Here is a 15,570-nt window from a genome sequence, read left to right as displayed (position 1 = left end):
AAAACTTTACTATCTTTAGTTAGGTCCCGAAGTGCGTTAATCATGGTGTATAGTATCCTGCAGATATTATAAATTATCCAATAGTTTAAAAGAATCAGGCTAAGTCTACATTTGGGATGAATACTTTACATTAAAAACTAAAATAAAACAACACAGCATTGGCAAGAACAAATTTTATTTTACACAAATGCACACAAATATTTAATTAACAAAGCCATAGTACTTTAATATGTTCGTATATTTTTAATACATTCAACGTTAACGCCGATCAAGATGCCGATAATTATTTTATTACTAAAAAAACGACATAGATAATAGGGATGCAATATAAAAGAAAAAAAAAATACATCACTGTCAAAAAACGCGGGAAATTTTACTACCTTAGGGCGTATTCAGAAAGAAAGCTTGAAACTTGCGCTTATCGGCGCTTGTCATGTTCATATATTTTCCTGCGCGGGTTACCAGCACTGACAGGAAAATATATATGAACATGACAAGCGCCGATAAGCGCTTATAAGTTTCAAGCTTTCTTTCTGAATACGCCCTTAGAAATTGACATGCTCAGAAATTATTTAAAGATAGAAAAATATTAAATGCTAGTTTTTTTAATTAAGCAAATAATTAAAAGTTTGGGAAAAATAAAAATAGTACCTATAAAAATTTATAACAGTTTTAACCTACGGTTATAACATAATATGCCTTATATTAAATTGTATTTGGATGTTTTTAAAATGAATACACCGAATATAGGGTTAACTTAGTTCACAACAAAGTACTGTAACAAATAAAATTATTTACAATTCTTACATTTGAAATGCATTCACTAAATGTATTAAACAAAACTAATATTTGGTAACGATTTCTAAAAAATTACATAAATTATTTACACAATAATATATATTATTCGACCAAGCCAACTAGACGCTCGGGTGGAATGCGGCCTCCCCGCCCGCTTACCGCCTCAGGTCCCGAGTTCGCCTTAGTACCTGTGCTTAGGGTTTGCAGCACAGAGTTTGCAGCATCGACGCATTCGTACGTTTCGCATCGCTAGTTATTTCTGTACTTTTTATTATTAATCGTTAAAGCTTGTTGCTGACTGTTAAGTTTTTTGTTGTTATTTGTTTAAGTTTTTACTGTGTTGTTATACATAGACAGCCCTCGAAATGGGGAAAAATAAGACAATTCATAGCGGAGAGCGAACAGTGATATTATTAATATATTTTTTTTGCTATCTGTACCCGAGACATGGGCGGGTGACGTCACAGTTAAAAAGGGTCTAGTTGGCTTGGTCACGTAGTACATACATACTTAGGAACTAATGGGCTATGCTTTTTCCTATTTATAGTTTTATGGCCATAATGTTTTATCCCGTTATTATCAAATTTATTGTTATAAAAGTTTATAATCTATACAAATATTATAAAGCTAAAGAGTTTGTTTGTTTGTTTGAACGCGCTAAACTCAGGAACTGCTGGTCCGATTTGAAAAATTATTTCGGTGTTAGATAGAATAGCTCATTTACCCTAAGACCAACAGGAGCGGAGCAATGCGGGTGAAACCGCGGGGCACAGCTAGTTTGACAATAATTTGATGAAAATTACCACTGTAGTTTGAAATTAAAAATATATGCAAGCACAATTATGTACGTAATATTCTTATATGTAGACCGCAAGCACAATTATGTACGTAATATTCATTTCTATGCGCACTGCGATGCGGCTACCGCAGACCGCACAGTGCGCATAGAAATGAATATTACGTACATAATTGTGCTTGCGGTCAGCCGGACGGCTACCCGCAATGCGGCTACCCGCATAGTGCGTATACGCTCTTATGCATACTGGAACAGAATTAAAATGTTAACCATATTAATTATATAAGACAGATTAATATTGCAATAGTATTTCTGACCTAGGTAGACGCTACTAAAATATTTTTTAAGAATCTTTTTAAAAAACTTTACTATCTTTAGTTAGGTCCCGAAGTGCGTTAATCATGGTGTATGTACATCCTCAATTCTGCAGATATAAATTATCCAATAGTTTAAAAAGAATCAGGCTAACTACATTTGGGATTAATACTTTTCATTAAAAACTAAAATAAAACAACACAGCATTGGCAAGAACAAATTTTATTTTACACAAATGCACACAAATATTTAATTAACAAAGCCATAACATATATTTCTAATACATTCAACGTTAACGCCGATAATTAATTTATTACTAAAAAAACGACATAGTTAAAAATTTAGGGATGCAATCTAAAAAAAACATCACTGTCAAAAAACGCGGGAAATTTTACAACCTTTGAAATTGACATGTTATCAGTTATGATGTCTTCTAGAAATTTAATTATTCAAGAAGACTAAAAAATATTGAATGCTCGTTTTAATACAGCAAATTTATATTAAAAATGATTCCTATAAAACTTTATAACAGTTTTAACGTATGTCTTATATTAATTAGTATTTGGATGTTTTTAAAATGAATACTCCGAATATGAGGTTAACTTAGTTCGCAACTAAGTTTTTTACTGTAACAATTAAAAGTATGTACAATTCTTACATTTGAAATGCATTCACTAAATGTATTAAACAAAACTAATATTTGGTAACGATTTCTAAAAAATTACATAAATTATTTACACAATAATATATACATACATACTTAGGAACTAATGGGCTATGCTTTTTCCTATTTATAGTTTTATGGCCATAATGTTTTGCCGTTACTATCAAATATATTGTTATAAAAGTATATTATTTGACAATAATTTGATGAAAATTACCACTGTAGTTTGAAATTAAAAATATATGGTTGTTCTCAATTTTGAAGATACAACATTATTATTACTTGAATAAATTCGGACATATTAGAAATTATTTCTACCGAACTGGATATTATTATGTCCTATAAGTAGGTAAATAAAATAAAATTGCAATATGGCCAACATTAAAAAACCTTATTTAAGTCACAGCCTTAAAATTAAACATAATATAACCCCTTAACATAAATAAGTTAATCTTCACTGTGTTTCTAAAACCCCGCCATTACTCATGTATTTTCTTATAACTGCTACTTAGGGTGTTAACCCTCATTTAGCTAAAATCAAGGCTAAAATATTACTCATTTATTCGATTCGACAAATGTCACCACTTCGATAATAATTTATATCATTTGACATTTGTCTCATAGACTTCATTTAAACTTTTAACTTTTAAATAAACCGCAAATAACATACAGGTAGTTAAAATTTGTTTGTTTTCAACGCATCTCATTCAAAGTAATTTAATTTACATAAGGGCTGCCTTTTATTTGTCTTTGCTTCGTTTATGTTGCATTTAAAAGTATCGGCGTTATACTTAAAAAAGTATTATAACGCAAACTTCAACAGGCATAATATGACAGACACAAGTTATAAAATATAAAACTTGTACATATACCGTGGCCCCGAAATATTTACTACGTAACTTACGGGGCCCCAGTAACACAACACACACACAAACATTTATTGCGACACAATACATTAGAGGCCCCATATTAACAATTACCCCATCATCACTACTTTATCAAACAAAACTTGAAGTACTTAATAGTTACTTGTACCAGTAATTATTATACTATCGCCTTGAACACAGTACAAGTTATATTTAAATTACACCGGGGCCTCCGGGGCCCCAATTTTTTAACCTATATTCAACCAAAAATACAGCTCTTCGTTAGATTCGTATCTTCCTTGCCCCTAAACTTGCCCCTATTCTCTATATACTTACTATAACCTCCTCCTAAAATGCCCATTAAAATTATAAGTCCTACCCACGCGTTAGATTTGAATTTATTAGCGCAATCTTCGGGGTTATCTGGATTCAGGGTGTATATCTGAAAATGTAATAATTATATGTTAATATTTAGTTTTCCATTTATATGACTCCTTCATCCTTGTAACTATAAAGCCTCATTTTCATAGTACACATTTTGAACATTCCGCATGACGCGCATATGCGGCCAACCGTACATTTTGTGACATCTTTTATACTATATGAGCATATGCTACTGAGAATTTTACTAATATTGCTGTAGTTAGCATGGTACATGGCTCCCTGCATGGCCCGCATATGCGGCCAATCTCACATGCATCTATCACTCATAAAAATGACTAAAGTATGGTTAGCATATGCTATCACGACACCTGTCTGCCCGCATCATATTTGCACGCTCAACTACGAGCAGAATGTTTATGAACCTATATAAATTGTACCTAACAGATTTTAACTACATTCAGCAAAAACAGACAATTTAAAATTAATTTGAATGCTCGCATGGCTTGCATATGCGCCTAAACGCATCTATTACTAATAAAACAGCATATGCATATTACATATATGCTAACCACAATTTAGTCACAAGTAAAGTAGGGTTAGCATATGCTAGCACGGCCCTGTCTGCCCGCATGGCCCGCATATGCGGCCAATCTCGCACGCATATACCACTTAAAGCCCTTTTGACACTATATGAGAGCTAAAGTAGAGTTAGCATATGCTAGCACGACACCTGTCTGCCCGCATGGCCCGCATATGCGGCCAATTCCACACACATTCATCACTTGTGACTAAAGTAGGGTTAGCATATGCTAGCACGGCACCTGTCTGCCCGCATGGCCCGCATATGCGGCCAATTCCACACACATTCATCACTTGTGACTAAAGTAGGGTTAGCATATGCTAGCACGGCACCTGTCTGCCCGCATGGCCCGCATATGCGGCCAATTCCACACACATTCATCACTTGTGACTAAAGTAGGGTTAGCATATGCTAGCACGGCACCTGTCTGCCCACATGGCCCGCATATGCGGCCAATTCCACACACATTCATCACTTGTGACTAAAGTAGGGTTAGCATATGCTAGCACGGCACCTGTCTGCCCGCATAGCCCGCATATGCGGCCAATCGCACATTTTATAACATAATGTTTTATACAGCAATAGTAGTAAATTTATCAGTAGCATATACTGATAAATTAACTATTATTGCTGTAGTTAACATGGTACGTTTCTATACGCATGGCCCGCATATGCGGCCAAACGCATCTATCACTAATAAAAAATGCCTAAAGTAGGGTTAACATATAGAAATTAAAGATTTTTTAACGGATTTATATGCGATTTATTCATTATATTATTTTCCCGACATTTTGCACACTTTGCAGTGAGCATGGTCACGGGGAGACAAATAATACAATGAATAAATCGCGTTTAAAATCTAAAATTCTAAGTGTAAATCTAAAATGTAAATTCAAAAATGTAATTAATTCTAAACTGTAAATTCTAAATACTCGCGTAAAATCAAACACTATAAAATAGCACGGCACCTGTCTGCCCGCATGGCCCGCATATGCAGCCAATCCCGTACGCATATACCACTTACAACACTTTTGAGTTTTGACACTATATGTAAGCTAAAGTAGGGTTAGCATATGCTAGCACGGCACCTGTCTGCCCGCATATGCGGCCAAACCCACATTCATATACCACTTAAAACCCTTTTGACAGCTATATCAATGTAGTGACTAAAGTAGGGTTAGCATATGCTCAGCACCTGTCTACCCGCATGGCTCGCATATGCGCCCAGCCCCGCATAGTATAACGCTCCCAACTCAGCCGCATATCCCGCCATGCTAAAACCGGCTAAACTCAGTAATAGAGCACACGATAATGCCGGTTTTGTATGTTCCCCGAACGTTAGTGCTGTTGATTTCACTCCGATGCGGGAATCGTCGAGTTTATCCTGGAAAAAAGGAAATAATTACGTATTACGTATTAGAAATTTCAGTGCGAAAAAACTTCAAAATTTTCAATTATAGCTCATAGAAAACAGTCCATTTTGCCGTTTTCAACTTAACTAGAATATTGTATTATGTATTTTCGTAGTTATGAATTTAATTTAATTCTGTGTAAAGTATAAACTGTGTAAATTGATGTAAGCTGGAAGAGACTATTCTCCACAAAGGGAATCCTAGTGTGGAGATTAGTGCATTGTACTATCTACAAAATGTTTAAGTAACAATAAAGATTTTTGTATTTTGAAAAAAAAGAAAACATTATTATTGATGCAACTTCCTATTTCACTACATATGTATTAAGTTAACTATAATCACTACATATTATTATGTTTAGTACTTATATGTAAGATGTAATTTAGAAAAAATGTGTGCGTGTACTAGTACACACGTAAGAAGTGAAACTTCTTTATGACCTTATTTTTCAAAAACAATTTACTATATGCAACTTTACAGAAATACGTCGAATCACGCGTGGTAGGGATAAGAAAAATATGGCGCGTAACGGAAAAATGTCACGCGTAACGAAAAATTGTTACACTAAATTTTCTTCCAACCCCGAAGAAGTTTCACTTCAATAAAATAAAATATTTCCTAACTAGCTTCCGTCCGCGGCTTCGCCCGCGTGTTGTTTTGATAAAAGATAGCCTATGTTCCTTCTCAGGGTCTAAAGAGTGACTGTGCCAAATTTCATCAAAATCGGTTGAGAAGTTTAAGCGGGAAAGCGTAACAGACAGACAGACAGAGTTACTTTCGCATTTATAATATTAGTAGGGATGAAGTAGTTTATGTAGCTAATAGCTATTAACAATTTTAAATACAAAACATTTATGATTTATGCATATTCAGAAAATAATACAACAATTGTTTATTCCCGAAGTGAAACTTCTTTAGGCGCGTTGAGAGTAAAATTTCAAGGTAGCGTCATGGCAATACCGTCACGTCATGGAGTAAGGCGACGATTTTGGTATCTTTCTCGTGTTTTTTTTTAATGTAACATGCTATAATTATTATAATTGGTGTAAATATCTTTCAATCTTACAAAAGAAGTTTCATTTCTGACACATATATCATCAACTCACCTGATGCGCATAAATAGTGTCGTATAGGACCGTCCAAGCCAGCGCTGCGGTATAGAGAGGCAGACATACATCCATTGCTAAGTGCCCCTGTAGGGCAGTATACCCTAATAATGTGCCCCAGTTAAAAGTTGCACCCAGACATACTTGGGGGTAACGAGTGAAGCGTTTTGCTAGCGGATACGTTACTACTAGCACTGAAAATTATTTATTTTATTAATAAAAGTTACCTTACAGCTTATTGTACAATAAATTATCTATACCAAAATATAAAAAAGGTGTGTGGTTTTATGAAACCACGGTAAAAGTGAAACTTAGGCACAAAATTATCGTATTTGTACGATAATTATCGTGCGGTTCGACCGTCACGCGACATGCGCTACACAGACCAAAAAGTTTGAGACGATGTAATAAAAGTTTCACTTTAATAAAGTTGAAGAGTTTGTTTGAACGCGCTAATCTCGGGAACTAATGGTCTGATTTGAAAAATTCTTTCGGTGTTAGATAGGCCATTTATCGAGAAAGGCTATAGATTATATATCATCACGCTAAGACCAACAGGAGAGGAGCAATGTGGGTGAAACCGCGGGACACGGCTAGTATATTATAAAAGATAATTTATGGTATTTTATAGTGTTTGATTTTACGCGAGTATTATACATTTATAAATTAAAGATTTTAACGGATTTTAAACGCGATTTAATCATTATAATATTTTTCTGACATTTCGCACACTTTGCAGCGAGCGTGACCGCGGGAAGACATGCAAAACTTCGGAAATATAATGAATAAATCCCGTTTATAATCCGTTCATTATCATTATCATATTATGACGCCGTTACAAGGTTACGTTGTTGAATTTTTATGAAGTGTCAAATGTCACCTATTAAAATGACTCTAGGAGGGATCATTAAGTATTATAAAATACTAGCTTACCGCCCGCGGCTTCGCCCGCTTTGTCTAAAACCTAATAAATTATATACTAAAACCTTCCTCTTGAATCACTCTATCTATTAAAAAAAAACCGCATCAAAATCCGTTGCGTAGTTTTAAAGATTTAAGCAAACATATTACATAGGGACAGAAAAAGCGACTTTGTTTTATACTATGTAGTGATATGCCGCCATTACAAGGTTATGTTGTTGAATTTTTATGAAGTTTCAAATGTCGCCTATTAAAATGACTCTAGGAGGGATCATTAAGTATTATAAAACTAGATTTCCGCCCACGGCTTCGCTACCATTTTCAAAGAAAAACTCGCATAGTTCCCGTTCCCGTGGGATTTCCGGGTAACTTGGATTAACACATAGGATAGGTTTTAACCTATCCTATGTGTTAATCCAAGTTACCCTCTATAAGTGTGCTAAATTTCATTGTAATCGGTTCAGTAGTTTTTACGTGAAAGAGTAACAAACATCCATACATCTATACTTACAAACTTTCGTCTTTATAATAGTAGTAGAATAAAATACTTACGCATACTACTAGCTCCCAATACGACACTATAGCAATTGAGCTGTAGCAGTATACCCAGGGCTAGACTAAGCTGTAACGCTAGGAACCCAATAGCTTGGCTTTGGGATATCGCTCCAGACACTAACGGTCTGTTTTTTGTCCTTTCTACCTGGAAAAATGGGGGATTTTATTAATAACTAGCAAACCGGGCGAACTCCGTTTCGCCACCAGAGACACCTTTTCTTTGCTATAAACCTCACGGAGCCCGAGACCTTTCCAACAAATGCAAAACCGTGGAAATCGGTTCGTGCGTTCTGGAGTTATAGCGTCAGGAAGGAAAACCCGATTTATTTTTATATATGTACATAGTAGATATGTGTTTTTATGTATTGTGGGGATAAATACAAGTTTTGGACTATGAAATAAACGTAGATATGTGATAGGACGCACGATCGAATCAATTCTAATAAAAAAATTATATTTATAAACACTTGAAAAATCTAGATTTATTTAAATATTTTATCAAGTTTACAACTATTGCGACCTTTTTTATTTTAAATGTTAAAGCAGTGAATGTCTTACAGATATACATTAAAAATTTTAAAGAAAAGATGCATTTCGATTGTAAATGTCAGGAGTCAGGATTCGAACCTGCAACTTTGATGGCGATCGCGATAGGGCGTTAGGAACGGATGTATCGTTATAAATAACTGTTTTAAATGTGATATTTAATGCAAATATTAAATTTATTTATTTATTTACTCGCCCGGCTTCGCCCGCTTTGTCTAGAACCTAATAAATTATATACTAAAACCTTCCTCTTGAATTACTATCTATTAAAAAAAACCGCATCATGCGTATTTTTAAACATTTAAGCATACAAAGGGATATAGAGACAGAAAGCGACATTGTTTTATTAGTATACTAGATTTCCTCCCGCGGCTTCGCCCGCGTTTTCAAAGAAAAACCCGCATAGTTCCCGTTCCCGTGGGATTTCCGGGATAAAACCTATCCTATGTGTTAATCCAGGTTACCCTCTATATGAGTGCTAAATTTCATTGTAATCGGTTCAGTAGTTTTTACGTGAAAGAGTAACAAACATCCATACATCCATACAAACTTTCGCCTTTATAATATATATATATATATACAGTGGTGGACGTTTAATTAGAAACAGGTAACACGATGAAGTAGTCATCAAGTTTATTTAACATTTGTGTATTAAAGTATTAGAGATTAAGCATTATTTCATATGTAATAGAACACCCGTTTATCTAGTTTTATAATAAATTGCTTAATTTTAATCAAACGTTAGCTTAAATTAATAAAATCAAACAACTTTAGGTGAAGTCTGATTTCCGCGTATTTTCAGTCTGGACAACAAATTAGAAACAGCATGTTTCGAGTGTTCTAAAGTCAAAACCTATTAAAATGCCGTCAATATTTTTTTCATCTATAAATATTTGCACCGTTTTTTAAACATTCTATCTAAAAGTTTCTGAAAATTAATTTACTTTGCAGCAAAAATGGGTAAAAGTAAGATTCGTGACCCATCAACAAGAAAAATAATTTTAAGTTTACATTTTGACAAAAACTGGAGTTACAGGAAAATTGCAAATCATTTAGAGTGTTCGATAAAAAGATATTCAATGCTATAGTTTATTTCAAAGAGCATGGTACTTCTGATTAAGTGCCTAGAAAAGCTTGACCATGAAAAACTACTGCTCGCGAGGATAGGTAAATTATTCTTTTCGCAAAGATAGATCCATTTAAAGGTTCCAATTCTATTAGGAAATATGTTTTTGCAAACGTGTGAAAATCTCTTACAATCTGAGCCACGACGTTGTAAAGCCGTTGTTGTCTATAAAGATTATAACAATCTAAAAACAACCCCATACTATAATGTTTCCTCCGCCTTGCTTAACTGTTTTTAATTTATTATCTAAGGTATGGTTAACTGGACGACGCGCGTATCTTTTGCCATCAGAATTGATTAAATTAATTTGTTTCGTCCCAAAATAAAACTTTTTCACTGGCGGACTGTTCTCAAACAATATTTCTTAGTAAATGCAAATCGTCGTTCCCTGCCTAATAAGAAGCTGTACTTTCCTGGCGTCTCTCACAAACAATTTTGCCTCGACTTACCACCCGAAAACCGATCTCATCGACACATGGCGTGGTTCATCTTCGGAAAAAACTAATTTTATAATAGAATTTGAGCTTTTAAATGGATCCATTTTTGCCAAAAGAATCATTTGCCTATCCTCGCGAGCAGTGATTTTTCATGGTCCAGCTTTTCTAGACACTTGATCAGAACTACCATGCTTATTGAAATAGACTGTAACATTGAATATCTTTATTCTTTTTATCGAACACTCTAAATGATTTGCAATTTTCCTGTAACTCCAGCTTTTGTCAAATTGTAAACTTAAAATTATTTTTCTTGTTGATGGGTCACGAATCTTACTTTTACCCATTTTTGCTGCAAAGTAAATTAATTTTCAGAAACTTTTAGATAGAATGTTTAAAAAACGGTGCAAATATTTATAGATGAAAAAAATATTGACGGCATTTTAATAGGTTTTGACTTTAGAACACTCGAAACATGCTGTTTCTAATTTGTTGTCCAGACTGAAAATACGCGGAAATCAGACTTCACCTAAAGTTGTTTGATTTTATTAATTTAAGCTAACGTTTGATTAAAATTAAGCAATTTATTATAAAACTAGATAAACGGGTGTTCTATTACATATGAAATAATGCTTAATCTCTAATACTTTAATACACAAATGTTAAATAAACTTGATGACTACTTCATCGTGTTACCTGTTTCTAATTAAACGTCCACCACTGTGTATATATATATATATATATATATATAAAGAAATACAGACATACATAGTTGTAGTGATATTAACTTACCATAGCATCAACATCTCTATCCCACAAATCGTTAATCGTGCACCCCGCACCTCTCATCAACCCCGCCCCAGCGAGGAACAACCCCGCGGTATACAGGCTTGTTGTTAGATCAACGTTACCGGGGATTGAGGCGAGCGCTATCGACCATGAGCATGGGAAGTAGAGGAGGTATACACCTGGAATGTGAGATAAAAAGAATTAGTGTGGTGACGTTTAAGAATTTGTGACATGAACAATTAATAGTTTAATTTAATTTATATTTGCACACCTAGATAGTGGGTAAAATGTATTAGCACTATAAATTTGTAACAACAACACCCATATTTGTAACTGCATTCTTGCAAATAAATGTAATTTGACTTTGAATGTAGGAATTATAGTTAAAATTACTTGGAACGATAAACATTATTAGAGCCAGCGCGCACGAGCAACTTTGTCTCTGCAACTATTTTGTCTCTCCCATCAATTTGTATGGGGAGTTGCGTCGCTACGTGCGCGCACTTTCATACTAGCCCATGGGTGGGAGAGACAAAATAGTTGCGGAGACAAAATAGTTGCGGCGACAAAGTTGCTCGTGCGCGCACTGTCTTATACTTTAAATATCATAGCGCTGTTATCGCACTAAGTTATTACACTATTTGTTCCGGGAATGATGATCTATCATGGGCATTCGATTTAAGTAGATTTAAGATTTATAATATATATTGTTAACTAGCGGTCCGCCCCGGCTTCGCCCGTGGTACATGTTTACGTTTTCTCTACTTAAGAACCATCCTCGTACTTCAAGGAATATAATAAAAAATGAATTATCGAAATCGGTTCAGCCGTTCTCGAGTTATGCGCTTACCAACACATTTTGTGATTCATTTTTATATATAAGATTAATTTATAGTTTTAATAATTAATCCAAAACCGCTCTCGAAAGTTATCTATATTGATATTTGTACACACTAATAAAAACTTTTATTTGTAAATAAAACAATATTGTAAGATGCTAGCACTTAGTTTATTGTAACTCAGGGGAGATAGTGCTGTAAGCTGAAATACAGTCATTTCATTTATCATTTATCATTTATTTGCACCATTAGATATATCTTACAAAAATGTAATGACCCAGACTCCTAATATAGTTGTAAACTGTTTTTCAGGAGCCTGTGTTCACACTAATTTATATTACACTGTTACAATGGCGTATGTACACAAAATTCAGCTTTAGACATAATTTATTATAATATTATTTGTTACATTTCAACATTTGTTCATTATACATTATTATTAATTACCTATTTAATAATTATGCATGCATTAAAAACAGTAAAAACAGTATTCTCTTAAAACAGTATGCAGTAAAAACAGTATTCTCTTAGTTCAGGTACGGTCTCTAAATTGTATGTGTACATAAATATTAATTGAAAAGCAAATTGTAACCTAGAATAAGTTTTTATTGGGAAATAAATTATTTATATATTGTTGTTTGTTTGAACGCGCTAATCTCAGGAAATACTGGCCCAATTTAAAAATTATTTTGGTGTTTGATAGCCTATTTATCGAGGAAGGCTATAGGCTAAATATCATCACGCTAGGACCAACAGGAGCATCAGCAGAGCAATGCGGATGAAACCGCGGAGCACAGCCAGTTTTTGATAAGTTTGAATTAAACCCAATCAATATATCAATACATTCAGTAAAATTCATATAAAACAACTTACCAATAGGCTTATCCCATCTAGCCAGTTTAACATACGGATCAATCTTCTCCCGCCAATTCAAGCTTAAACTTCTCCTTAACTTATCATCTTTAATCTTCTCTATAACAATTTTCGGTGTACTCGTCTCGATAACAACCTTCTGTCGTCTTTGATCACTTTGCGTTGAATGTACTCTATGTAAGACTTTTTGCTGGTCTTTGTAATATGGTTGTCCACATAGACATGACAGTTTTTGTACATTTGCTATCTGCTTTGGTAGGTGTAATGTAGTGATTCGAAATAATGGTTTGAAATGCATTTTTGTGTAGCGAAGTCCTGTATTCAACATTGCGCCTGGAAAAGATAAATTGTCGTTATTTAGAGTGCGTAAAATTCAGATCAGCTGTTTTTACGCAAAAAGGCAATAAATATCCATCTATATTAATGTTAACGATTATTGTATTAGAAGGTAGTAGGAAGTAGAATAGACTACCATTATTATGAAAAAGGAGGGAATTTTCCACTGCAAATTAGCTAAAGATCGATATTATTAAAATAAGGAAAATCGTACACAAAACCAACTGCTAAATGCTTCCTCAAATTCTATTGGATACACGTAAAGCTTTATTTTTTAATTAATAAAAGAATATTATACTTTTTACCTACGTAAATAAATAGGAGGCAGTTTCCTTAAAAATCCTTAATATTATGACATAATCCTAACCTCGAAATCTTATAAGAAAAAGTAAGAGTCAATTATGAAACAGGATTATTCAATAAAACGTACCGGTTTTTTCAACAGCGAAAACCTTGGACTTGACTTCAAGGTCGGATATGTAAAATTAATTACACTTATTTCCGATTATAATACCAAGGTTATAAACAATGCATCGAAAAAATGTTAAGAATGTTACGCAATATTTAATCACATTTCCAGCACTTCCATGACAATACACGGAATATTTATTTTAGATTCTTGTAATAAAATATTATCTGAAAATCGTGTTGCTAATAAAAATTTATGAAAATAGATTTTTTCATAATACATAATCGAAACTTGAATGGACCGCGGTATGACACCAATGTGACAGAAATGTCAAAATGCTATTCTACAATCTATGGAATCTATATTTTTTTTTTTTTTTTTTTTTTACCTAAAATAATGAACCTAAAGCGTCTTATTCACGGTCAATCCCCGACGTACGTCGGCTCAAGGCCGCGGTGCTGGATGTATCCTACTGACGATCGTGCGCGCATCAAGCATGGCTAGGGTTGCCAACTTTTATTTGAAAAAATAGAGTATATCTGATTTTAAAGGAGGTAAATAAAGAGTAAATAAATATTTTTAAGAATGTATTTTTTTGTACTTTTTGCAGTAACTAAGAATTTTTCATTATTTTTAAATGAATTATATGAATCCAAACATTCCAAATCTAAATTTATATATTTCAAGAGCTCATTTTTAATTAATTTTTAATGAAGCTCGGTTTCTCTCATCCCGCCACTTCACATTCATGACCGAAAAGACTCTTTCAGTAAATGCTAAAGTGGCGGGAACAGAGAGTATATAGCTAATCATTTTTTTTAAACAAACAAATTCGTCAAGATATTTTTTTTTTAAATAAATTGCCATTTTTCTGCAGTGGACTTTTGCATAAAATCTGTGTTATTCAACAATTCGCCTTGGAGTTCTTTTAAAATAATAACTTCTGAATATAAACTGTCCATGTGTACAAGGTTGATCCAAAAGTAATGATAATTGGGATTTCCTGTGTACATAAAAATCAAAAATAACCGTTTCTTGCTTGCTCATGTACTCACTAAGTTATCACAAAAAAATCATATCAATAGGCCACGTTTCCAAGTATTTACATTAATTTCTGTTGGCAACACTAATCTGCTGTACGTCCGCGCTATTCACTGTCCATCTGCACGACGTTCGCGGTGGTGGGGGTGCTTGCTGGATGAAAAGTTGGTCGTGCACATCCAGCAAGATAATAATAATAATTATTGACGTACGTCAACGCTATTCACTGTCGTTTTGCGTCGTGCATCGTGTATGACCTTGGCTGGACGTACGTCAAGATGGACCGTAAATAAGACGCTTAAGGTATCATTATTGAAAATTACGATCTAGCCCTTTACTATAGGCTAATGAGTAATATAAATCTAACTTAATTTGCTAGGTATAGTATGTCTAAGAATGTGTCCATTAACACTTTTCTTAATGTCTCTATTTAAGGCGAAGACACTTTGTTCATGTGTTCTTTATGAATAGCACTCACTATATTACACTGACACTTCACTAAACTAACTCAAAAGGTTTTGTCCTTTTTAGTCTTCTCACTATGTCCGTGTTGTCAAGGAGCTGGATAGCCTCGACGTTCACATGATGGTGAAGTCTGCGTTCGTGAGCTTCGGCGTTTTTTTTAATTATGTCCGTGACGAGATCTACTTTAAGGTCCCGATGTAGGTCGTCATTTCTAATGTACCAGGGAGCATTCACGATCTCTCTCAGCACTTTATTTTGGAATCGTTGTATGATAGTGATATTACTTTGTTTGGTACAGCCCCAAAGCTGACTACC

At 34.0% G+C, this 15,570-nt stretch overlaps 1 protein-coding gene across 1 annotated transcript; it reads right to left on the bottom strand.

Moving 5' to 3' along the window:
• Nucleotides 1-3,314: 3,314 nt before the first annotated feature.
• Coq2 (ubiquinone biosynthesis protein COQ2, mitochondrial) lies at nucleotides 3,315-14,057 on the bottom strand. The gene is made up of 7 exons (XM_090119022.1): nucleotides 13,771-14,057; nucleotides 13,005-13,337; nucleotides 11,296-11,471; nucleotides 8,395-8,542; nucleotides 6,922-7,115; nucleotides 5,599-5,787; nucleotides 3,315-3,881 (listed from the first exon to the last, which is right to left on the bottom strand). The coding sequence occupies exons 2-7, from the start codon at nucleotides 13,330-13,332 to the stop codon at nucleotides 3,699-3,701; spliced, it is 1,218 nt and encodes a 405-aa protein (XP_089975148.1). The 5' UTR covers nucleotides 13,333-13,337; nucleotides 13,771-14,057; the 3' UTR covers nucleotides 3,315-3,698.
• Between the last annotated feature and the right edge of the window lie 1,513 nt (nucleotides 14,058-15,570).

Source organism: Colias eurytheme, chromosome 31 (genome assembly GCF_061535395.1).
Source record: "Colias eurytheme isolate Ceu_HAF_F1 chromosome 31, ilColEury1 Martin Lab GWU primary, whole genome shotgun sequence".
Classification (NCBI taxonomy): domain Eukaryota; kingdom Metazoa; phylum Arthropoda; class Insecta; order Lepidoptera; family Pieridae; genus Colias; species Colias eurytheme.
The sequence above is the reverse complement of the archived record's forward strand: the minus strand, read 5'-3'. Positions and strand labels throughout refer to the sequence as shown.